The sequence below is a fragment of the Alligator sinensis genome, unplaced genomic scaffold (genome assembly GCF_000455745.1).
Source record: "Alligator sinensis unplaced genomic scaffold, ASM45574v1 scaffold1200_1, whole genome shotgun sequence".
Taxonomy (NCBI): domain Eukaryota; kingdom Metazoa; phylum Chordata; order Crocodylia; family Alligatoridae; genus Alligator; species Alligator sinensis.
The window spans coordinates 387,567-410,442 of record NW_005842772.1 but is presented as its reverse complement, the minus strand read 5'-3'; the positions used below and the strand labels follow the sequence as shown (position 1 = coordinate 410,442).

Genomic DNA, 22,876 nt, shown 5'->3' with positions numbered 1-22,876 from the left:
ACCGCCAGCTGCTCTTCTCTCGGCCACCTGGACGTTTCTTTGACGCGAGCTGCGGGGCATCGGTTGCTTCCTGAAACGCTGCCTTGAGCGGGAGAGCATTGTCTCCCTTAGGGCGCTGCCCGACAGCCACGTCCCTGGCTGCGGGTGGCCGTTTGGTCTGGCTGTAAATGCACGTGGATGGGCCGCGGGAGACTCTGTCCCAAACTCTCGTGGCGTTTTTCACGTGCTCGCTGATTCTCATGAGACCCGTGCGAGCGAGGGGTGGACCCCCACCCCATGGCCATGTAGGAAGCGCGGGGGCCTGGTTTGCCATCCTCTGCTGTAGCTGTCGCCCGTCTCTTTGGGCTGAGCCCCGTGTCCGAGCTAAATATTTATAGAAACCGACTGCAGACTCTCCCCGCTCTGCCAAGCCTTTTGGCTTCCCGGTGTTGGGTGAGAGGTGCCCTCGTTCTCCGGCTGTCTCTGGGGGTTAGCGACGGCCGAGAGCTCGATGTGGTCGCCGCGTGAAAGGTCAAAGCCTGACATGTTGAAGGATAATGGCAAGGTCCTTCCCCCTCTCCCTCTCTCCTGGATTTGCTTCTCCCCGGCTCGCAGTGCGGAGCAGAGCAGAGACTTCTTGACCTTCTTTGATGGCAGCTCCGGTGGAAGGAAGAAGCTGGCAAGTCTGAGCAAAGCCTCCCCGGAGAAGAAGACCACGTGGAACATCCTGGTAAGGGAGACGGGTCCGGGGGCCAAGCCGCACTCCCCTCCCTCCGGCAAGTAGCTCCTTGGCTTGAAGTTAGGGCGCTGGTCACACACTCCCGTCCTGCCTCTGGCGTGTAGGGTGGGCCCGATTCCAGCTCGGTGCCGCCAGGGTGTCTGTGCCTGGCCTCTTCTTGTTAGATCCTCCGGTGACTCCAGAGCCACCTCGTTGGCCCTCTTATACCCTTGGTCTATGGTCGGTGTCTGACCCGTTAGCAGCCGGTTCCTCTGCTTGCTCCTGGCATCTGACTCTAAGCTTGGGGCAAGGGGGTCCTGTCTTATGGAGGGAGAACGCAGTATCGGGCAGGCGTGTGACTCGTGCTGACTTGGTGCTCGCGGGTGGGTGCTTGATTCTGCTTCCTCCGCCCCCCCAGGACGATGAGCCGCGGGTCTTCCCCACCCTGCCTGGCGACCGTAGCACCAGCACCCTGGAGTCCTCCACGGGCATGAGGAAGAAAGAAGCCACGGTGCTCCTGGCAGCCAACTTCACCGCCAACAACAGGCGAGAAGCCGCGTGAGGCCTGGAGCACCACCTGCTCTCTCCCCTGCGGGCAAGCGGTGTAGCTCTGTTCAGCAAGATGGGAGCGTACCCTTCCTTCTCCGGTGTAGAGGCAGAGCCAGCTGGCACAGGCAATACGTGGCCTCCCGGCCCCCGTGTGCCATGTCTCACAAATGGGAGTGAAGGAGCTGGCTCCAGCGCGCAGAGGGCAGGAGGGGGCTGTGGACACTGAGTGCGGGCTGGGGAAGGGTGTCTGGGCTTGGAGAGGGGGTGCTGGAAGGGGGCATAGCACCGGGAAGAGAGAGGTCCCTCTGGTGTCTTGGCTTTTCCTTTGCTCCCCCGTGGACAAGGGCAGTGCCAGCACCGCTGGAGTGGGGGCCCAGCAGGGCCCGTGTCCCTGTCTGCGCTCCGGCCAGCCCTGAAGCCTCTCCCTTCTCTCCACGGCAGGAGTAACAAAGGGGCTGTGGGCAACTGCGTCACCACCATGGTGCACAACAACTACGCCCCCGCCGACAGGGCCCCTGCACCCAAGAGCTCCAACCAAGCCGCCACCTCGCTCAAGTAAGTGTGGGCGAGCGCTCGGCTGCAGGGGCACGGCAGGGGGCTGCCGTCTCTGCCCATGGGGGGCTTCCCCCGTGGTTGCGTGCCGGGTCGGTGCAGAGGCTGGGCCCAGAACCGGCCCCTCTGCGCTTCCTGCCATCCCAGCATCTCCGTTCACCCGCATGGCAGGGCTCCGGTCCAGCTATATCTTGGGGGAGCCACGGGGCTGACATGGCAGCAGGCAGGGCGCCCCTAACCCATCCCCTCCACCTCAGCAACATCATCAAGGCCACGTCCCACGACGACCACGAGGGCAGCGGCGTGGCAAAGTTGCAGAAGAACTTCTCCAGCAACAACATCCTGGTGCGCAACAACACCGGCAGCCTGCTCAGGCGGAAGGAGGTGACGGAGGAGGAGGCGGAGAGGTGAGGAGCAGAGCAGGCAGGTCCGGCTGGGGTTGGGGGGCCTGTACTCACTGCAGTGGGTGGTGGGAAGGCTCACGTGGCCTCTGCCCCTCTCCTTCCCCTGCAGGTTCATCCACCAGGTGAACGTGGCCGCGGTGACCATCCAGCGCTGGTACCGGTGCCACTCACAGAGGCGCAAGGGCGGGGCAGCCGCGCTTGGGCACGTGCTGGCTTCCAAGAGAGAGGTTGGTCTCATGGGCATGGCCCTGAGGGGCTAGCCCACGGTGTTTCGGGTCTGGAGACGAGCCCACGGTGTCTCAGGGCACAGACATGCTGCCACTGCCTGGGGAGCCCATTGGCCTGCCAGCTCCTCCAGCGAAGGCTTGCATGGGAGCTGGAGATTGTAGCCGGGGGTATTTCTGTTGAGAGGTGCCAGCCTCTCCCAGCCCCTTGAGGTCCTGGGAGCCACAAGCGGTGCCAGGAGCGGCACTGGGTTTGCTATACAGCAGCATTGGGCTCCAACGCCTTGGCTGCTTGGGCGGTGAGCCTTCCCCTCGACCTCGGTGGGACTTCAGGCTGCAGGAACCAGACCCTTGGGACCTGTCAGGGATTTGTACCCTGTCCTGCCTTGCATACCAACACCCAAGGCATGAGCAGGAACCACGGGGGCTCCTGCCGGGTCCCCCAGGCTGGGTGCTCCTAACACAACAGCCCTGGGTCTGCCCGGCACCCAGACCACGGACGTGTCCTCGAAGCACTGACAGCTGGTGCGCGGGGAAGTGACGCATCCTCGGCAGCAGTTTGTGCTTCTGGGTGTTTCATTGTTTATCTAAAAAAAGGAAAACGCCCCCCTGCCCTGTCTCCTGGCTCTGGCACGTCATTGCTACTTTTCAGCCCTGTCTTGTTAGCTCTTTCAGCCGGCAGCTAACGGCATTTGGTGTCTAATGGGCCCTGGGGAAAGATCCTGCGCAGAGAGGAGGGTTGGGGCCGGGGCAGCCGTGGAGGTGGAACGTGGCCCATTCCCTTCGCTGCGTGTGGTGGGTGCTGGAGAGGAGCCTCCGTCATCCTCCCCGTGTGCTTCTCCCCCGGCAGGAACGGCAGCAGCAGGTGCGGGAGGAGGGAAACGTCCTGGACCTGCAGCGGAGGAAGGATGAGGAGAGGCGGAGGATCCGCGAGGAGAAGGCGCGCCTGGCCCGGCAGGCGGCCATCCAGGTAGCCGCGGGGCTCTGGCCACCGTACCCAGGTGGATTGGGAGCTGTCCTGGAGGTGGGGAGCTGCAGCAGCTTGCTCTCCATCCTCGTGTGGGCTGCTTGCACGTGGAGCAACAAAAGGAAGTTCTTTCTCACCCACGCGTAATTAGTGGGGAGCTCGTTACCACCAGATGCAGCAGCTGAGAGTTTCGCCAGACTCACAAAGAGATTGGATATGTTCTTGGAGGAAAGGGGCATCTGTCACTATTGCGTTAGGGATGCTCTGAATCGGATCCTCCTAGACCTTAAATGCTGGAGGCTTCAGAGGAGAGAGGAACAGGGGAAAATCCTGGTCGGACCCTGTTCGCTCTCCCAGCCTCTGCGCTCTGCCGTTGTGACGCAGGAGATGGGCCAGGCGGACCTGGGGTCTGACCCAGTCCATGGCAGATCTTAAGTTCTCATGGCAGATGGAGCAGCTCGGAGCTGGGACGGGTTGTGTTGCCTTTCCTCTGGTGTCCGCACTGTCTAGCAGCCTGCCAGAGAGCGCGCCTCGTGTCGCCCCAGCTGGCAGCCTCCGCTGAGGGGCCAAGGCCAAACGGGTTGCAGGGGCTGGGGGACCGGATAGTGGGGGGAGGGTTGGCTGCTGCAGTGCCCCCGTCACAGTATTGGCAGGCCTCGGTGCTTCCCCATGGCACCGTGCGCGCCCCCAAGGGAGCCAGGCTGCTTTTTTCTGCTGGCAGAGCTTACTGGCGCAGGGTCCACGTCTTCTGATGGGTGCTGGTCATGTAGACCTCGCCAGTAGCCCACGCTCCAGCCCTGCATGGCGGGTCTGTTCTCCCATTCACCCCAGTGCCCGCTGTGCGCCGTGTATCAGGGCTCCCATCTGCCCTGGGAGGGCTGGAGCCACTTCTGTGTTGTTGCTGGTACCCACTGGAGGGGGGCTCCTGGGCCAGGCAGGGGCTGACGGCCGGTACCGCCTTCCAGGAGCTGCAGCAGAAGCGGGCGCAGAAGGCCTCGGATGCGAAGCAGCTGGCGGAGGAGGAGCTGGCAGCGCTGAATGAGAGCAGGAGGGCTGGGAGGAGGAAGCCCGGCAAGCCAGCTATGCCCAAGAACGGCAGCCCGCCCAGCAGGGCGTTCAAGGCCAACAATGCAGGTGAGGTCTCCGAGAGCCCTGCACACATCCTGCTCGGGGTGCTGAGCGGGGGGTGGAGTAGGGGTGTTGCCAGCGGTTGGGACTGAGCGAGAGCTGTTTTGGTTGCTCCAGATGCCAATTTCCATGCGGTGCCAGCTGCAGCCCCTGAGGAGACCCCCCCGGCGGAGCCCGGCTCGGGGCCCAGGCAGGAGCCCGTGGCTGAGGACAGGCAGCAGGTGAGCTCGGATGTCTCCACGCTGCTGGCACTTGGGTCTGCGATCAGTCTGGCACGGAGAGTGCTAGGCCTGAGGCTCTCCAGAGAGTGGCACCAAGGGCTCTGTGTCCCCTCCCAGGATGTGAGCTCCAGGGAGGTGGCCAGCGAAGACCTGGAGACAGTGGTGGCCACGGCCAGCTGCGCCCCCTCCAAGGTCACCCTGCATGACCTGCTGGACACCCTCAAGCTGCTGGAGGAAGAGCCGGAGCTGCTGCCCCAGCCCAAGGCCTGCAAGAAGGACAGACATGCCTGGATTGATGGGGTAGGGGCAGAGGAGCTCCCCTCTCAAACTGCTCGGTGCATGCCACAGGGACGGGATAGCGATGGGCAGCGGGGGGCATTTGCATGTCCCCCACGGGGCTGCCGTCACCTCTGCCCCCGTGCCGCTACAGGTGACTGGAGGCTGCTGGGTGGTTCCAGGGGTGTTGCCCCCCTCGCACTGCCCTGCTCCTTCCCACGCTGTCCCCTCCCCTGCCAGGAGGCCGACTCCACCTCCCTGACCGCCGACAACCTGGAGAAGCTGGGCAAGCTGAGCCACAGCGCGGCGGGGCCCGGGGACGGGGCCCTGCTGTCCGAGGCCAAGCTGCAGAGCATCATCAGCTTCCTGGATGAGATGGAGAAGTCGGAGCAGGAGCGACCTCGCTCTGCCGCCTCGGCCACGCTGCGGGAGGTGAGTGCCGGGCCGGGGGCTGGAGGAGGCACTTGCTGGCTAGTGTGGCCCCCAGTGTACTGGGGCTGTGAGACCCAGCCATGCCTGACATCCATCCTGGCATCTCAGGGGGCTGGAGAGGCAATGGGACCGGGGCTCCTGCCCGCTTGCTGCCTTTTGGGGATTGCCATGTGGAGGGGGCGTCCCTTGGGTGGCTGCCGGGGCTCTGGTTGGCAGGACTGAGTGGGGGAAGGGGAGGTCTCGCCTCGTCTGTGGCGGGCAGCGTCCAGCCCCTTTTCAGTGTCATGTGGGCACTGTTTCCTCCCCCCCCAGGGGCTCCTGTCCGAGGAGGAGTTGGCTCACTTGGAGCAGGCGTCTGCAGTCGCTACCGAGGTCACCAGCTCCATCGTGCGGCTGCGGCTGGAGGTGGAGGAGAAGAAGCGTGCCATCAGCTTGCTGCAGACTGCGCTGGTGCGTCACCCGGCGCGGGGGAACCTCACCGGGCTGGCAGCCCCGGCCGTGCCCTGAGCACATCGGCCAGGAGGGGAGGACGGCCGCTCTACGAGGGCTGTACCTTTCCCAGCCTGCCCAGATCAGGCTGTCCTCCGTCCCCTGGCAGTGCCCGGAGACTTTGCAGTGAGAGGTGCCAGCCCGAGTGAGCAGATGCCCTCCAGAGTCACCCTGTCCCCTCATGCCCTTCGGTGTGAAGCGAGGGGTTGTGCCAGCCCCTGCTCCTTTCCCCCGCTCCCAACAGGCTCAGCAGCGTGAGTTGACCGTCCGGCACGTCAAGCAGACTGAGAAGGAGCTGAGCCACCAACTCCAGCTGCAGCGGGAGCAGTACGAGGCTGCTATCCAGAGGCACCTGGCCTTCATCGACCAGGTACGTGCCCGTCCCAGCCGGGCTGAGAGTCGTTTTGGAAGCAGGAACCCAGGACCCCCCTCCAGTAGCTGTGGGGGAGCAGGTCCTGAGCCGACCTTTGTGGCATAAGAGTGCAGGCGCTGGGCTGCTTCATCTACCGGGGGGCTCGGCGGCCAGGTGGCAGGTGCCCAGCTGCCCCCTCTGCCCCCGCAGCTGATTGACGACAAGAAGGCGCTGAGTGAGAAGTGCGAGATGGTGGTGACCGAGCTGAAGCAGGTGGATCAGAAATACGCCAAGAAGATCGCCCAGATGCAGGAGCAGCATGAGCTGGTGAGACGAGGAAGAGGAAGGCGATGGTTGCGGTTGGGCAGGGGAGAAACTCTGCCCCCATCGCAGCCTGGTCCAGCACCCCGTACCGCAGCCTGCCAGAGGCGACTGTCACAAGGCCTCTCCTGCTGGTGCGAGGGGTGGCACTGCCCCTGCCGGTCCCACGTGGGGTCTCGTGCGGAGCAGGCGGGGTCTCTGCTACCACGCAGGGGGCCGCGTCTTAGGCAGCTGCAGCCTTGCTGGAGCCGGTGCGAGAGCACAAGGAAGTCCCACGACCAGGAGGCATTTGTCCCTCCGCAGCTGGCCCCAGAGCTCCTGCACGGCTGCGGGGGCTGCTAGGAGCCAGAATGGTGCTCCCCGTGCACACGCCAGCTGGTTCCGGACCCAGGCAGCACGAGCTGCTGGTGTCTGAAGGTTGGCCCCAGGGCACAGGCTGGCTGTGGGGGAGACTGTCCCTCTGCTCAGCTCCTCCCGGGACCCTACTCCTCCAGGGACCCCCTCACCACATCCTCAGCACTGCTTGTCTGCTGCTCCTCCTCCCTGCTTCCTGCCTCGGCCGGCCCTGCTTGGTGCCCATTCCCCACGGCAGGGCTGGTGCCCCCTCCTCTCTCTGTCTCCCCAGGTCTGGTGCACCCTGGGCCCCTTGTGCCAGGTAAAGCTGTTCTGTGCTCGCCGTGCACCTCTTCCTTGCCTGTCTGCCTGGCCTGTAGCTGCCACTTGCCCTGAGCGCTTGCAGCTCAGAGCACCGAGAGGGTAACGAGGAGCCCCCTTGCCTGCTTTTAATGACATCCCCACGCTCCACCCATGCCCGGGCAGGTGGGTGCTTGCACCCGCATGCACACACTTGCAAGCACCCTTGGCTTTCGTTGACCCCTGTCTCCAGCAGTGCATGGGCTCCTTCCAGCATGCTCACTTGCACAGGCTTCCCTTGCTGCCCCTCCGCATGGCTGCCTCCCAGGAGGGGTGCAGAGAAAGCCCCGGGGACCTTGTCTAGAGCTGCAGGAGACACGGGCTGCGCCAAGGCCGTTGGCTCCCATCCGACACGGTGTCTCCAGGCCGGGCGTTTGGATCCCCGTGGCATCGCGGTGTCTTGCCCCCACCCCTGAGGGCTCGCTGTTCCCTCCGGTGCAGGAGATCAAGAAGCTGAAGGAGCTGATGAGCGCGACGGAGAAGCTGCGCCGGGAGAAGTGGATCGACGAGAAAACCAAGAGGATCAAGGAGATCACCGTGAAAGGTACAGAGCTCTCCCTGCGCCGGCATCTGGCTGCTGTACCACGCTCACGCCAGCAGGGGGCAAACCGGCTTTCCCAGCCCATGCATGTCACAGGACACGGGCCCCACACGTGTGCCCCTGGCCGTGCCTGCCCTGTCCCCAGGATAGCTGCATGGTGCCGTCCGTGCGCTCAGGCCAAGCCCGTGCCCGCCTGCCTGATGGCGCATCCTGTCCACCACCCCCAGGGCTGGAGCCCGAGATCCAGAAGCTCATCTCCAAGCACAAGCAGGAGATCAAGAAGCTGAAGGCGCTGCACGAGGCGGAGCTGCTGCAGTCGGACGAGCGGGCGGCCCAGCGCTATGTGCGCCAGGCCCAGGAACTGCGCCAGCTCCTGGAGCGCGAGAAGGAGGAGCAGGGCCAGCGCGAGAGGGAGATGGCCAGGCAGCGGTACGGGCCTGGCTGGGAAGCCCTGCATCCCTCCTGTCTGGGCAGCCAGGGGATGAGTGACCCCAGAACTGGGGAGGTGGTTAAGGTGTCTGCCCCGTGGGGGCATCTGGGCTGGGCAGCTGCATGCCTGGCAGAGGGGAGACAGCTGCAGGACAGAGGGAACCACCAGAGAAGATCCTGGGACCGGCCAGGGGGTCCTGGGAGGAGGCAGGTGGGGACCCTGGGGCTGGGAGCAGTGCCAGGCTCCCAGGGCAGGATGTGCCTGAGCAGCCTCTTCCCCGTCGCAGGTACGAGAAGCACCTGGAGCAGGAGGAGCAGGCGTTGCAGCAGCAGCGACGCAGGCTCCATGCCGAGGTGGCCGAGGAGAAGGAGCGGCTGGGGCAGCAGGCTGCCAGGTGAGGCAGGTGGCTGGGGTGAGCCCCAGGCTTCCTGCCCCGGGCTCCCCACCTTTTCCAAGAAGCACCAGGGTCTGGGGGGCTCCGGTTCCAGCCCCATGGATGGGGCCAAGGAGCTCTGGGACTGCTGGAACCAAGAGAGGTTGCGCTGGGCTGAACCACAGGGTCTTGGGGACCAGTGCCTACCCCCAGGAGCGGGGCAGGGGTCACTGACTGCAGCCTTGCATCCCACAGGCAGCGGGCAGAGCTGGAGGAGCTGCGGCGGCAGCTGGAGGAGAGCAGCGCTATGGGCACCAAGGCACTGAGGGAGGAATATGAGAGAGGCCAGGAGGAGCAGGAGAGGCGCCATCAGGTCTGAAGCACCCCCCGATTCCTGTTGCAAACCCCCGGCCCTCCCTCCCTGGCCTGGGCTCAGTCAGGGAGCAACGGGATGAGGCTCCAGTGCTGCAGGGGCAGCGCTGGGTGCTCGGAGCCAGCGCATGCCCTTTGCCTCGCTGGCATCTCCCCCCGGGTCGAGGCTGGGGGCTCTGGCTGGTTGGGGCTGCAGCACTTACCCCCCATCACTCACCTGGGTCCTGCTGTGCTCCCCCCAGGCGGAGGTGAAGGTGTTGAAGGAGCGTCTGGAGATCGAGAAGCAGGCCTGGGAGGCCAACTACGTTAAGAAGGAGGTAACGGTGCGGCCGCCAACCCCTGGTAGGAGCTGGGACAGGCTCCAGGCTCCGCCTGATCCCTGGCCTGTGCCTTTCCCCCCAGGAGGCCTGGCTGCTCTCGCGGGAGCGGGAGTTGAAGGAGGAGGTGCGGAAGGAGCGGGACAGGGAGATCGAGCTGGTCATCCAGCGCCTGGAGGCCGACATGTCGTCCGCCAAGGAGGAGTGCGAGCGGGCGGCGGAGAACAGGTGCGGGGTGGCCGGGAGCAAGAGCAGTTCACGTCTGCTGTGAGCTGTCCTCACCGGGGCCATCGCGGATACCTGAGCAGAGCTGGGGGCAAGGCTCTTGCCTTTCTCCCCCATGTTCTCAGCCCCCAGGTGTGGGCAGCTGAACCCATCTCTCCCCAGGCCAGTGGCTCACTCCTAGGCCCGTATGAGCAGCAGGGTGCCTGGCGGAGCACAGCAGAGCGCCACGGGCTTTGGCTGGGGGATAGGAGGAGCGTTCCCTGCACGTGCACAGGGGGAAGGCCCCGTGCGGTGGAGGGACCGGGTTGCTCGCACCGGCGGTTTGTCCCTCGCTGAGAGGCAAAGCAGATGCTCCTCTGCGAGCTCCCAGCAGTGTCAGCTGCTCCATCGTCCCGACAGGGTCTGCACAGACTGGTGTGGAGTGGAGCTGGTCTCCGTCCTGGAGCCGGCTGTCCCCATCCCAGACTGGCTCCCCTGGGTGCCTCGTTCCCCCTGGAGCCAGGGAAGGTCCAGGCTATTCCTAGGAAGTACGTTGCGGCTCCTGGGGACAGCTCGTAGACTCCCTGCCCCACGCAGTCGTGCAAGCTGGGCAGCTGAGTGCGATGCGGATATATCCCCCTTCCCCCCGGAGGCGGGCGAGCTGGGATGTAGCGCTCTTGTCCCCTCCAGGATCAAGAGGGTGCGGGACAAGTACGAGGCGGAGCTGCAGGAGCTGGAGAGGTTGGAGCGGAAGCTGCAGGAGCGCTGCAATGAGCTGAAGGAGCGGCTGGCCGAGCTGGAGGGCGAGAACATCCGCCTGCAAGGCCTGGCGAAGCACAAGGAGCAGGAGGCGGATGAGATCCGCAAGGTGGGTGCAGCGTGGGCCCGTCTGCTCCCAGGCCCAGCCCTGCACGGTGCCCCCGCTGGGCCCTCTGACCTCTGCCCCTGCCCCAGGTGAAGGACCGGCTGACCCAGGAGCGGAGCAGCCTGTCGGATGTGATTCGCCAGGAGTTTGCTGATCGGCTGGTGGGGACGGAGGAGGAGAACAAGCGGCTGAAGGTGGAGATGTCGGAGATGCGGGCCCGCCAGCGCCTGGAGCTGGACCGCATCGCCCGGGAGAAGGACGCTGAGCTGGAGGAGGTGCACAGGAGGTGAGGGCTGGCCCCATGGTGCCAGGGCACGCTCCTTGCGGGTGGGGAGAGACCCTTGCCCTGTGCATTCAGCCCCTGGGGTTGGCAGCTGCTTCCCCGTGCCGGCAAGGGCCACGTGGCTGTGAATCGGAGGCCTGGGTTCCCCATGCTCATGCCCCCCAGCAGCTGTCTCTGCATGAACTCCCAGTCGGAGGATAGCTGGTGTCTAGTGGGGAGCACCGGGAGCTGCGAGGCCCGTGCTGCATCCAAAGCGGTGGAAGTCCAGCTCTGGCTGAACGTGATGGAGGAGCTGGTAGCGCTTGCGGGGCTGTAGGAGGCACCTGGGGAGAGCTATCGAGAGCTAAATGCATGCTGGGCCTGCAGCCCCAGAAACTGGCACAAGAAGCAAGGGGGAGTTCCCGGACAGCTGGGGGCAGCCCTGAGCTGGGGGCTGACCATTTTTCTTGTGTGCGCTGTGTCACTGAGTGCTGCTGGAACAGGGTTACTAGCCTCCGGCATCAGTTGCTTGTCCCAGGCCACGCCGGGGGCTAATGCAGTGGCTAAGGGTCTTATTGATGCCCTGGGCACCCCAGTCATTCCTCCCCTGCCCCCATCTGCCTTGCAGGCTCAGCTGGCCTTTGCAAGGGTGTTGACACCCCCAGGGAGGAGCATGAGGCCACGGTCCTCCAGCCCCAGGCGAGCATCTCTGGGGCAGTGGGGCAGGGGCACCCAGCACAAGGGCTCAGCCTCATCTTTTGTGTTGGTGCAGGGTGAAGACGGCCGTGGTGAAGAAAGAGGAGGCCGTGAGCAGCCTGCGGAAGCAGTACGAGGTACATGGCCCCGCGGGCGGGGTGGAGGGGTCTGCAGTGCCGTCTCCCACCGTGCCTCTAACGCCCGTGCTCTCTCGTCCCTGCCACGGGCTTTGCTGCAGGCGGCGGTGAAGAGGGCCGACCACCTGGAAGCCTTGCTGGAGCAACAGCGGAGACAGCTGCTGGCTGCAAAGTGACTCCCTGCCGGCAGGACACTGCCCCCATGCAGCAGGCCGGGGCCCAGACGCCGTGTGCTCCGGGGGGGAGCCGCCGGCGTGGGCTCGGACATTGCCGTGTGCAGGCGTGTGGGTGCACGGGCACCTCCCCTGCCTCCTGCTGGTGCTGGCCTGTTTCTGGTGCCTCCAGCCTGTGGCCTCGGTGGCCTTGCAGGTGTATTTTGGTAGTAAAAGCCATGTTGGTTTCTACAGCCGCGTCTCGGTTCTGTCTGTGGGAGCTGCAAGGCGAGGGCAGGCCCTGGCGCCAGGGCTGGGCTTCTCCTCGCTTGGGGTGTGCTTTGAACCCTGCCTCCAGCAGCTCCAGCACCACCTCCTCGCGCCTGGCTGCAGCCTGGAAGCCGTGCGCCTTTAACAGTTTGTCTGCCTGGTGCTGCTCTCTGCACCCTCCTTGCTACCCGCTCTCCCTCCAGCCAGGCCAAGGCTCCAGGGGACCCTGCACGGGACCTGGGCAGCTGAAAGTGAGCGATTGCCTGGGCTCTTGCCAAGAACAGGCTGTGGGGAAGACCAGGAGCCCGGTACTGCCCTCAGGAAGATGCAGCCACGTGAGAGCAGCAGGGCGGGGTCCCGTGGCCCCTGCCAGTCCTGGCCGGGCAGAGAGCGCTCCAGGAGATCCCTCGCCTGCTCCTGTCCGGTCTGTTTCCCTCCATCCTTCCCGGGTCCTGGGCTGCGGGCGGTCCTGGGCGGTGTAGGCTGGCAGTGGTTTCTCACGGGCGGTTTTGCCTTGGCGGCTCTGTGCGGCCCCGCTGGCAGGAGAGGCCGGGGCCGTGGTCTCCAGCCAGGACTGGTCTCTGGTCTCTGCACTGGGAGTCTGCTGCTGCCTGGAGGTGCCAAGATGATGGGATGGGGTGGGGGACGCCATGCAAGGACGCCTTTACTCCCTGCTGCTCCTGCGCAGGTGGAGGGGCTGCGCTGTCCGTCTACCCTTGTCCCCCAAAGGACAGGATGACCCCCCCAGAGGGCAAGGGACTTCCTAAGAGCCCTGAGCCTGCCCCTCAGCCAGAGCTCACTCCCCCCAACCCCAGCAACACCCAGATGAGGAAGTGGGAGGATGGGGCAGTTCCTGTCAGGTGCCTTCCTGAGCTGTAACCCATGACCACCCGGCTGGGTCCTGACGGTCCTGGTGCTGCGGTGTGGAGGGAGGTGGAGCAGCCTGGACACCGGGCTGGGAGTGCAAGACCCCTGCGCGACCCCCTAGGCACAGGGAACCCCCTGCCCTGTGTGGCCCACGGGCTGCAGAGCCTGCGTCACTGGCTTCTGTGCACTCGGCGAGCAGGAACTTGCCGTTGCATGGCCCGCCCTGATAAGCAGCCGGCGGGTCTGAGGCAGCTGCGCCGGGGGCTGAGGCCAGCCCCAGGGGTATGTAACACGGCTCTGCCTGGCACCCAGCCCCATGCAGCACTGCTGTGCCCGCCCGTGGGTGCTGCCTGGTTGCAGGAGAGCTGCGCTGTTTGCTGCTGGCCGATGGCCTGAGCGCGTCCAGTCCAGGCTGGGGCGCCCCCCCCGGGCCTGCCCCGCCAGCTCCTGTGCATTAGTGACTCCTGTGTGGGCCGGATATGTCCTAAGGCCGGCCGGTGATGGAGCAGGAGCCTGGTCTGGAGGGAGGCGGGAAGCCGCCCTGTTACGGGCGACGTGGGGCAGGTCCGTGAGGTCCTGGGGGCAGCGGGATCTGCGAGCGGGGCTGATGGGTAGCACTGGGAGAGGAAACGGCTTTCTGCTCTGCACGGCTTGTGCTCCAGCACCTGGGGGCTGTTCCCCGCCGCACGCTTCTGCCTTCTTCCGCTGAGCTCGGGGAGTCGCAGGGCCCAAAGGTCTCTGCTGCTGAACAAAGGCATGAGGCTTGTCTCAAGATGGGGGCAGCATCCCATGCCGACTTTCCCAGGCGCTGATGGGCTGCGTCTGCACCCGACCCGCAGGGCAGCGATGAGGTGGCTTCGAGCAGTGGTTTCGCCCAGGTCCTGGCCCCATGCCTGCAGCTCCTGGCGCCCCAGGGCCTGCCTCTGCAGCCTCCCCATGCTGGGTCTCATGGCGTGCACCGCTCTGCTGGTGTTGGTCGTATGCTGGGGGAGCTCCTTGCACCTCTTCCACAGGTAAAGGCCCCTCTTGCGGCTCCCGGGACGTGGCAATGGGGTTTGTGCCTGGCTATGGGCTGAGCTGCACAGGACGGGGGGCGTTTTGCCGCCTTGGCCCAGCTCCGGGGTCTCTGCAAGCAGATATCCTGTGCGACTTCCGTAGCAGGGAAGGAAGGGAGGCACCATCCTCTTCCTGCCCAGGCCTGACTGCAAAGCTCCCTCCAGTTTCTGCACTGGTCTGTCCTGCTGCCGAACAAGCCCCCGACATCCCGGGCACCCCAGGGGACGGCACGACCCAGCGTCTGGCTTGCGCCTGCGCTGCCCTGCAGGGTGGAAGCAGCGGGGTCCGGCGGAGCCTGCCTGCAGCCCGTTAGGGTCCTGGCCCATGCGAGCGCGGCTGTCCTGGTGTCACCTGAGCTGCAGGCACCAGGCTGGCACGGCTCTGGGGACTGGATATGGAGCCGTGTGAAGGACGTGGCTGCCCTGGGCCTGGGGCATGAGGGGTGCAACATGGGATGAGTTGGCGGGGCTCAGGCCAGCACCTGGCACCCAGCTCCCCTCTGGGTGGGTCCCAGGGTGACCCTGCCCTTCCCCGCGGTAGAGCAGAGAGGAATGGGGAAGGAAGTTGTTCTCTCCTCTCCTTCCTGGCAAGGCTTTGATGTGCAAGAGAAGCTGTTGTCCAACTCTCAACTTGTGATAAAGCTGGTACAGCTTCCCCTGCTCTGGGGGCCCCTGCGGTCCCGGGGGGAGGGCACGGAGCTGCCTCTGGGCATCGGCCTGGGCTGGGCGGAGGGCAGGCAGCCGCTGTCCAGATGTGCAGCAGGTGGGAGGTAAGAGCCGAGTCCAGCACCCCTGGCAGCCCCTCCCAGAGCCCTATCACCCCCCAGCCGTGCCCTGGGGAGAGGGCAGGGGCAGCCTGTCCTCAGCAGCACCCTGCCCCGCTCAGCCTGGCTGGCTCGGGCCATCGCAGCGGCCTGGGGTCTGCTCCCCCACGGGATGCCCGTGCCCTGAACCCTCCTCTCTCTGGGGCAGGTATCGGCCTGACGCTCTGGAGCCCGAAGCCAGCACGAGGACCGTCTCCCCACCCCGCCCCATGCTGGAGTCATTCCTCGGGGACCAGTACGGGCAGGATGGGACGTATCAGAGCTCGGTACAGTCTGTGCAGGGAGTCTGAGGGACGGGGGCTACATCCCTGCCCGGGGAGCCTGTGGCTGGCAGGGCTGGGGTGGGAGCTGCCTGCTGCTGCACTCACACCCTGCCTTGCTGCTTGGCCCAGGGGTGCCCCAGCAGCATCCGGAAGAGGATCCACGGCACCGAGTTCAGCAGCATCTTCCTGGAGACCATCCCAGTGCTGCAGTGGTCGCGGCACGCCGAGGAGGCCGAGTACCAGCGTCTGCAGAGGTACCACGGAGCCTTTGGCTGGCAGGAGGTTTCCTGGCCTGGTGAGAGCTCGGTGGGCCTGGGTGTGTATCCATGTGCCGTGCATGGGCTTTGCTGCGGGGCTCCCCCGGCTCACCCAGCCCCTCTCTCCGGCGCGTGGTTTCAGTGCTGCGAGATGCTCTGAGCCTGCTCAACACCTCGGCCAACGCACGCCTGCTTGAGGCCCGGGGCCCTGGTGACCCCTCCTGTATCCGCTGTGCCGTGGTGGGCACCGGCGGCATCCTCAACAGCTCCGGCATGGGGGCCGCTATCAACCGGCACGACTACGTGTTCAGGTGGGAGCTCGCGGGGGAGCTTTGGGCACGGTCCCGGCCCCGTGGCGGTTGCAGGTTCTTCACTGGTCCCTTCCCCATCCCCGCAGGATGAACGGTGCCATCACCGCGGGCTTCGAGCGCGACGTGGGGGACCGCACGTCCTTCTACGGCTTCTCCACCAACACCATGATGAACGCGCTGCATGCTTATGCTGCCAACGGCTTCCAGCAGCCGCCACGGACACCGGTGAAGGGCGCAGCTGGGCAGGGGGAGGCGATGTAGTCCGGAGCGCTGGCTCAGGGTTGGGACCCCTGGGTTCCTCTCTTGGCTCTGCCACTGTCTGCCTGGGTGACCTTGGGCATGCCACTTTGCTCTGACTGTCGAAGAGCTGGACTTCATCGAAGCCCTGTGGATCCCGGGTTTCCATCCCCTTCTCAGTTCCCCGGGCTTCCCCGAGCCGTCAGTGCCGACCCCAGCTTGCATCCCAGCTGCCGGGCAGCAGAAGCTGCAGAGGCGACTCCAGGGGTTGCTGGGGTCTGTCCTTTCCACCTGTCCCTAGTGAAGCCCCCCACTCAGGGGCTGGCCGCCAACCCCCTCCCATCCCAGATGAAGCCAAGGAATTGGGGGCACTGCAGGGCCAGGGAGGCAAGGCTGGGCCTGGTTAATTATTACTGGACAGTGTTAATTGTTCCCGGGCTCTTTGCCACAGGAAACCAGGTACCTTTTCCTCCCGGACCACGATCGCGATTACCTGTTGCTCCGGGCGGCCATGACCCGCAGTCCCGTGGACCAAGGCCAAGACAAGGGCGCTCGGTGAGTCTTTTGGGGAAGAGGTGGGGGGTTCCCCAGATGTTCAAGCCCCAGGGTGAGCCAGTGCCGGCCCCAGCCACAGGGTCTGAGTGCCCCCCTCCCCATGCAGATATCACAGGGGCTCCAGGCCACATGCGTATCCATGCGGGGCGGGCTAGTCTGCTCTGACCCGTCCTGGCTGGACCCGCTGGGGACCTGTCCACAGGGAGCTTCTGCAGGGCTGGGGTGGAAGTGGCATGGTGGCCTCCTGGCTGGTCCATGCCACCTTGGGAGGGGATGCATGGCTGCCCCCCCCCCCCCCAGCCAGCTCCGCTGTGCTCCCACAGGCCCCAGCAGTACTTCGGAGAGGACCTGAGGGCAGAGAAGTTCAAGATGCTGCACCCCGACTTCATCCGCTACCTCCGGAACCGGTGAGAGCCCCACGGGGTGGCTCTGGTCGCGCCCTCCCTGCCAGGCCGTCGCTCCCCAGGGACCCCACGGCCCAGGTGGCCACGAATCCTCCTGGGGAGTGCAACAGCCCCCCCTTGGTCTGGGTTGGGATGGCATCAGCAGCCTCGCCTACGGTTGCCATGGTGAAGGTTTCCTAGCAACAGGAAACACCCCGCATCTGCTCCATCGCAGATTCCTCCTCTCCGAGACGGTGCGGTCCCTACGCTGGAAGCTGTACCGCCCCTCCACCGGGGCCGTGATGCTGCTGACTGCCATGCACACGTGTGACGAGGTACAGCCTGCCCCCGCACGCTCATTCCTACTGGCTGCGAGGTCCTCCTCTGCCCCGACCCCGCAGGGACTTCGGGCACTGTCGGGTGCTGGGGCGCGCTGCACCCCCGCTCCAGGGCCGTGTGGCGTCTCCATGGCCAGTGGGCCCCTGCGTGTCCCAGCACTGCTCCCATGTAAACCCCCTAGCACCGGCGTGGGGCATGTCTGCAGGGGTCCTGCCCTGCTTGCTTGGCCTGGCTGCCTCTGGGGGATGCAGTGGGAGAGGGGATAACACCAGGTCAGAAAAGACTGGGCATGTCTCAGCAGCCCCCGTAGGCTCCCCTGCAATGTTGGGCTTGCTGTCCCCCCCCCAGGTGAGTGCCTACGGGTTCCTGACCCCCAACTACGCAGCCTTCTCCGAGCACTACTATGACCGGGTGCACAAGAGCATCTCCTTCTACCTCAACCACGACATGCAGCTGGAGTTGCAGCTCTGGCAGCGGCTGCAGCGCAGCGGGCTCCTGACATTATACACGCGAGACTGACGGCCAGGAATGCGCTGGGTCATGGCGCGGGGCCGTAGAGCTGCCGCGGCCCCGGAGGACGTCGGGGGCACAGCTGGCGCCACTGCATTGTGCATGGGCTGGTGGCTACCCTGGCAAAGCCCCGCTGGACCTGTCCCCTGGGGACACCTGGCCGCTCTGCAAAGGACAGAGGTCAGAGCTCAGGTCCAGCAGCGTCTGGCCGTGCTCAAGGGGGGCAAGAGGCAGGTCCCTTGAGTGCTGCACCTCAGTTTTCCCCTCTGTGGAATGGGTGCACCAGTTGTTTGCCACAGAGTTCAGCCCTTCCCTGCAGCGGGTGGGGCCGGCACTGCCCAGTGATGGCTTGGCAGTGCCCCAGAATCACCGGCCCCTCACCCTCCTTTTCTGAAAGGGGCATTGGCCATGAATAAACTCCCGGGTCCATACCCGGCTGGTGTACTAGGTTCCCTGTGCTCCCTACAGCCCCCAGCCAAAAGCTTCCCTGCTGGCCAGCCGGGGCGTGGAAAGGGCAGCGCAGCACTAATGAGCTCGGCTAAAGATCCCCAATTAAGGAGGCCGCTCTTTGCCAGCGGATTAGCAGGGATCATCAGGACCTATTAGCCAGGAGTCGGCCCAGCGTGCCGCTGGGGGAAAGGTCAGAGGTGGGGTGGGTGGGCGGGCGAGGGGGTCTTGACCACATCTGGTGTCTGGCCCGGGCCCGGGGGCACCTCGGGGGTTATTCTCCGACCCAGACTGATCCGGCGGGAATCTGGAGCGAGCTGGCAGGGTCACTGGACACGCACAGGGGGAGAGCGCGGCTTGGCGGGGGCCCGGGGCTCTGGTCTGTGCCCTGGCATGATGGTTACCCCGAGTGTTGCTTGTCCCTGGGGCCGGCGGGTGCAGGCAGAGGGCAGGGGTGAGAGAACACCAGCGGAGCCTTTATTGGGGGCTGCCGCCTCGTGCGGGAAGCAGGCAAAGCCCCTGAGCCGCGCCGCGCAGCCGGGTTGTAGTCTACAGGCCACGGTGGCCAAGCGTCCGTGTACGCGGGGTCTGCACGCAAAGCAGGAGGCGCCCGGGCAGTAGTGGCTCTCGTCCCTCTTCCCACCTCACTTCTTCTTGGGAAGCTTCTCCTTCGTGACCAAGTCGGAGAACTCTGCAAGGGGAAGGCGAGAGGGGCTGGAGTGGGTGTGGGTGGCGGGGCTTGGCCGCCCCTTCTCCCCTGGGGGCTCCAGTCCTGCCTTGGGGGCTTGGGAGCCTTTTCAGCTCCCCGGCACTTCCTCGGAGCCTGCTTTGAGCAGTGCCACAGTGCACTGCCACGCTATGGTGCACTGCCACGCTATGGTGCACTGCCGTGCCGTGGCTGGACGCTGCCCCTCCGCGGACACGAGCTGCAGAGAGCAGATGCCTGGTGCAAGGGGCTGGGGGTTACAGCGCACGGGGCTGTTGGGCTCGCCACCCAGCTGCCCCTACCTTGGAAATCAATGCGCCCGTCCCCATCCGTGTCAGCTGCTTGGATCACGGCTTCGGCCTCCTCGTCCGATAAGGGCATCACGGGCATGTTGCTGGGCATGGTGGACAGGATGTACCTGCGAGGCAGAAGGCGCCAGCTCAGGTGCAGGCAGGAGGCTGTCACCCAGCCCCGGAGAAGGGGGACAAGGGAGGTCTGTGAAGCAAGTGCTCCGAGACCCATGGCTGCTTTCCCACTGCTGCAGAGGTGGGAAGCCGAGCAGAGCCCCCCATGCATGGATGCCCAGGGCCCCCCCAAGAGGCACTGAAAGCGTGTGGCTGGGAGCGGGGTCTGGGCCCGGGGCAGTTACTTGATCTCGTTCCACTCGATGAAGCCGCTGTTGTCCTTGTCCAGCATCTGGAAGGCCTTGCGGATGTGCTCCTCCCGCGCACCCGACGTCTGGAACTTCTGCATGTACTCGAAGAACTTGGTGTAGTTGAAGGAGGCTGCGGGTAGAGAGGGGAAGGGGTGGAGGGGACGCTCCCGGCAGGACGCAGAGCAGCCCCTGCCCTCGAGTCTGGGATGCTCCATGCAAGGGCATAGACCTGCTCCTTGCAGAGCCCAGCTGCTACGTCTGGGCTCCCCCAAGACCCCCGCTGCCAGCCCAACCCCTCAGTACCATGGTGCCGCATGTCCGTGGGCAGCAGGTCGATGTCCTTGTCCGTCAGCGACGTGCCCATGGCCAGCGCCATCTTCTTGACCTGGCTGGGGAAATCATCCTCCATCCTGCAGGGCGACGGTAGCTGCCGGTCACTGGTGCCGGGAGCCAGGTCCCGGTTTCCCCTGCCCACCCCGGGGCCTGCAGGTGTGTGTCCGGGCTGCTCCGGCCTGGCGGGGGGCTGGGGAGGGAGGGTCCTGCATGCAGCTCAGTGCCCAGGGGCGCCCCTTCCCCAGCACCAGTCGCCTCCCAAGCTCCCCTGTCTGATCTCCCCGTGATCTTTAACGAGTGCAGGGAGATGAAGCTGCCTGTGGGGTGCAGGCAGGGTCTGGCATTGATCCCCCTGGAGAAGGAGCCAGGACCCCAGGAGTTGCACGCAGCAGGTAGGGCAGCAATGCCCTGTGGTCCTTGCACTCGCTGGGGCTCCAGCGTGGAGCTGAGCAAGGAGCAGGGCTCATGGGCTCGCCTACCCCCTGCCCCCCAAGCCTCTGGGAGCTTGGCACAGACCCTGGGGGAGGGCACAGGGGGCTTCCCTGCTGTGCTAAAGGAGCTGCCTTCTGAAGACCCCGTGTCAGGTCCAGTCGCTCTTCTTAGCCCCTTTCCAGGGACTCCCTGCTCCCCGCGTGTGCTGGGCCCCGATCCTGCAGCTGGGCCTGTGCTGGCTGGATCCGACTGGGCAGATGGGGATGTTGGCTGCACATGGAGGGAGCCCATGCACGGGTTTCGAGCCCTGGCTGCCTCTAGAGATGCTTGTGGCCCCACCTGTGCCTGGCACGGAGGCTGCCCAAGGTGGCTGAACTCTCACCTTGCAGCAAAGCACATCTGGGGCCAGGAACAGGCCCTGCAGGTCTGCCCAGCCCCCGGTGCCATGGATGGGGCTGGCGTTCCCCTGTCATGCTCCCCTGTCAGCCTATGGCACCCGCTGCATCACCCAGCGGGTCCCGTGGCCCCCCAGCCCTGCGGGGTGCAGATGGCAGCTGCGCAGGATGTCGTCGGCCCCGGGGCTGGGCCTGCTGCTGGGCTCAGGGCACTACTAAGCAGGACTGGTGCTTGCCGGGCTCCCGGCAGCCCGGGAGAGATGGGAACGCGGCCTGGTCGCATGCCCCAGTGCCTGGAGCCACAGCGCGAGATCGGCCGGCGCAGGTGGCCCCAGCGCGCTCCCGCACCCCCATATTTAGGGCAGCTGAGCACGGATGGACGGGTCGTTTTACGCGTGACCTTTCCCGGCTGCTGGATGCAGTCTGCCCTCACACCTGGTGAGCACGGCCCTTTGCCCAGCCGCCCCCGGGGGATGCGATGCCCCAGCCAGGCTTGGCTTCAGCACTCCCTGGCCATGCCCCCTTCACGGGACAGGCCAGGGCAGACTCGTGTAAGGTTGTGCAGCGCGTGACAGTGCCCGGCTAGGGCCCGCAGGCCTTGCTCCAAGCAATGACCGGCCGGCTACCCCTCTGTGTGCCAGGGGACTGGCCCCTGCCTCCCCAGGGGGAAGGGCTGTGGGGGGGCTGCTTCTCGCCACCCGCCACCCCATGCCCTGCATGTTGCACCAGCCTCTGGAAAACCCCCCTCCCTGCCCGGGGCAGCGGGGTTATTTCAGGGGCTCGGCTGTTGTTTTGCAGCAGGCTCCCTCCTCTCTGGGACTCTTCTGTTCCCAGGGCAGCATCTTGTGATGCGGAGCCGCTCTAGAGTTACGCTCAGCCGAAATAGCTCGGGCCTCCCAGCGGGCTCTCCGGTTCCGGGCCAGCACTCCACGCGGCTATTTCTGAAAGGCACATGCGGCCCCGGGGGCTCGCAGCTCTCGGTGCATGCGGGGAGCTGCTGCACCCGGCTTTGGGGGGAGACCTCCTGCTCTTCCCCTCAGTAGCTGCTGAGGAGTCAGGCAGCGTCTCCTGCCTCCTCTTTGCTTTCCAGCTGCTGCCTTCTCTCAGCACCCTCGGCTCGGGCAGCTGCGTTGTTGTGTGCCGGCTGCACCGCGATTGCCATCTCATCCTGCTTCTTGCTATATACCGAGCTGCCTTCTGCCCGGTGGCGCCCCGCTGCCACGGCTCGGAGCTCAGCTCCCCCCGGCCAAGAGCGGAGCTCAGCTGGGGCTCCGCACCGGGCACGGGGGACTGGGAGATGCTTGAGCGCAGGCTGGGCTCAATGCTGCCTGCAGCAGGGCTGCCCCGGTGCCAGGTGCAGAGGTTACAGGACCCCGGTGCTGGCTGCTGGGCTCCTGCTGTTGCTGCCTTGCCTGTCTCTGGATGCTGCCGGGGTGCCGAATCCCTTGCCTCGGGCTTCTAACTATCCGCGTTTATAGGTGCAAAAACTTCTCTCTAGAGCAGTTTCCTCCACACCACATATCCAGAGCGTGCCAGGCCTGGCCAGCAGATGGCACAGAAATGGCCCGCTGCTCCCTGAGCCCATGGCCCCAGCTTCCCACACCAAGTAACTTTGCTTGGGGCCTGTTGCAGCAGGCGGGAGACCTGGCCAGGTGGACTGCCCTGTCCCCCCGCTGGCGTCTGCACCCAGGAAGCAGGGGAGCCTCCCTGCTCAAAGCACCAGCTTCTGCGGGGCTGGGAGAGCAGCCCCCAGCTCTGGACAGATGGACACCAGCCTCTCTGGCATGGCCTTGCTGGGCAGACCCTCACTCTCCATCTCTGCCCCAGGGCTGGCCAGCTCTGGGCCCTTTCTGGACTGCCCTTGGCCTCATTTCCTTGCAAAAGCATCCGCTGATGCTCTTAGGGCCTCGCTCGTCCCTGCTCCTCTGGGCTTACCTGGCGCAGGTGTCTTGAGCGGCTCCTTCCCGAACGGGGCTTTGACGAGTTCTGGGGGCGCTGAGCACGCCTCCGTCTTTTATAGCCAGCGCCGGGGCTTGCTATTTCCAGAGAGCTGCACCTGTCGGGCTCAGCCGCTCTCCTGGGCCCTTTCAAGACGTCGGCAGCAGGCGGCTCGGGTTCTCCTGGAGCAAAGCAGCCATGGCAAAGCCTGGCAGGCGACCGGCAGCGCGGGTTGTGGCTGTGCAGGAGGAGGGAGCTTCTTCATCTCAGGGGCTTCTGGAGTCCCAGCTGGGCTGCTGCTGAGTGCTGAGGTTGGAGTCACCAGATGCTACGGCCTCACAGACCAGCTTGCCCAGGACGTGGCATCACGCAGCAGGCCTGGCTCGCAGGGCAGGCACCCAGAGGGGAGCCCGCTGCAGGACCCTGCCCATTGCACCACTGCCGC

The 22,876-nt window shown here is 65.6% G+C and overlaps 3 protein-coding genes across 8 annotated transcripts; 2 read left to right on the top strand and 1 right to left on the bottom strand.

Moving 5' to 3' along the window:
- Window positions 1-79: 79 nt before the first annotated feature.
- Window positions 80-11,858, top strand: CEP131 (centrosomal protein 131). Of its 3 annotated transcripts, XR_003096473.1 has the most exons (24): window positions 80-709; window positions 1,116-1,255; window positions 1,688-1,801; window positions 2,056-2,205; window positions 2,312-2,429; window positions 3,277-3,396; window positions 4,359-4,527; window positions 4,639-4,742; window positions 4,860-5,042; window positions 5,259-5,450; window positions 5,763-5,900; window positions 6,184-6,309; window positions 6,502-6,618; window positions 7,747-7,849; window positions 8,074-8,275; window positions 8,563-8,670; window positions 8,905-9,022; window positions 9,264-9,338; window positions 9,424-9,566; window positions 10,233-10,410; window positions 10,497-10,693; window positions 11,298-11,368; window positions 11,442-11,502; window positions 11,604-11,671. XR_003096473.1 is itself a non-coding variant. In XM_025216910.1 (23 exons), the coding sequence occupies exons 1-23, from the start codon at window positions 491-493 to the stop codon at window positions 11,676-11,678; spliced, it is 3,150 nt and encodes a 1,049-aa protein (XP_025072695.1). In that variant the 5' UTR covers window positions 84-490; the 3' UTR covers window positions 11,679-11,858. The 3 variants fall into 3 exon arrangements, 2 of the variants coding, with proteins under 2 accessions (XP_025072695.1, XP_014380749.1); XM_025216910.1 differs by lacking the exon at window positions 11,298-11,368 and having other exon boundaries at window positions 84-709; window positions 11,604-11,858; XM_014525263.2 differs by lacking the exon at window positions 11,298-11,368 and having other exon boundaries at window positions 85-709; window positions 1,116-1,243; window positions 11,604-11,858.
- A 522-nt stretch (window positions 11,859-12,380) lies between these two features.
- On the top strand, window positions 12,381-17,956 carry LOC102388548 (alpha-N-acetylgalactosaminide alpha-2,6-sialyltransferase 2-like). 3 transcript variants are annotated; one of them, XM_025216912.1, is made up of 10 exons: window positions 12,381-13,073; window positions 13,631-13,804; window positions 14,819-14,936; window positions 15,063-15,228; window positions 15,333-15,501; window positions 15,588-15,726; window positions 16,190-16,293; window positions 16,617-16,700; window positions 16,912-17,011; window positions 17,364-17,956. In XM_025216912.1, exons 2-10 carry the CDS (start codon window positions 13,638-13,640, stop codon window positions 17,532-17,534), a joined length of 1,218 nt encoding a protein of 405 aa, XP_025072697.1. In that variant the 5' UTR covers window positions 12,381-13,073; window positions 13,631-13,637; the 3' UTR covers window positions 17,535-17,956. The 3 variants fall into 3 exon arrangements, with proteins under 3 accessions (XP_025072697.1, XP_025072698.1, XP_025072696.1); XM_025216913.1 differs by lacking the exon at window positions 12,381-13,073 and adding an exon at window positions 13,279-13,355; XM_025216911.1 differs by lacking the exon at window positions 12,381-13,073 and having other exon boundaries at window positions 13,383-13,804.
- A 529-nt stretch (window positions 17,957-18,485) lies between these two features.
- Window positions 18,486-22,576, bottom strand: PVALEF (parvalbumin like EF-hand containing). 2 transcript variants are annotated; one of them, XM_006034811.2, is made up of 5 exons: window positions 22,429-22,576; window positions 19,637-19,743; window positions 19,328-19,463; window positions 18,981-19,096; window positions 18,486-18,663 (listed from the first exon to the last, which is right to left on the bottom strand). In XM_006034811.2, exons 2-5 carry the CDS (start codon window positions 19,740-19,742, stop codon window positions 18,617-18,619), a joined length of 405 nt encoding a protein of 134 aa, XP_006034873.1. In that variant the 5' UTR covers window position 19,743; window positions 22,429-22,576; the 3' UTR covers window positions 18,486-18,616. The 2 variants fall into 2 exon arrangements, with proteins under 2 accessions (XP_006034873.1, XP_025072699.1); XM_025216914.1 differs by having other exon boundaries at window positions 19,637-19,856; window positions 22,429-22,535.
- Between the last annotated feature and the right edge of the window lie 300 nt (window positions 22,577-22,876).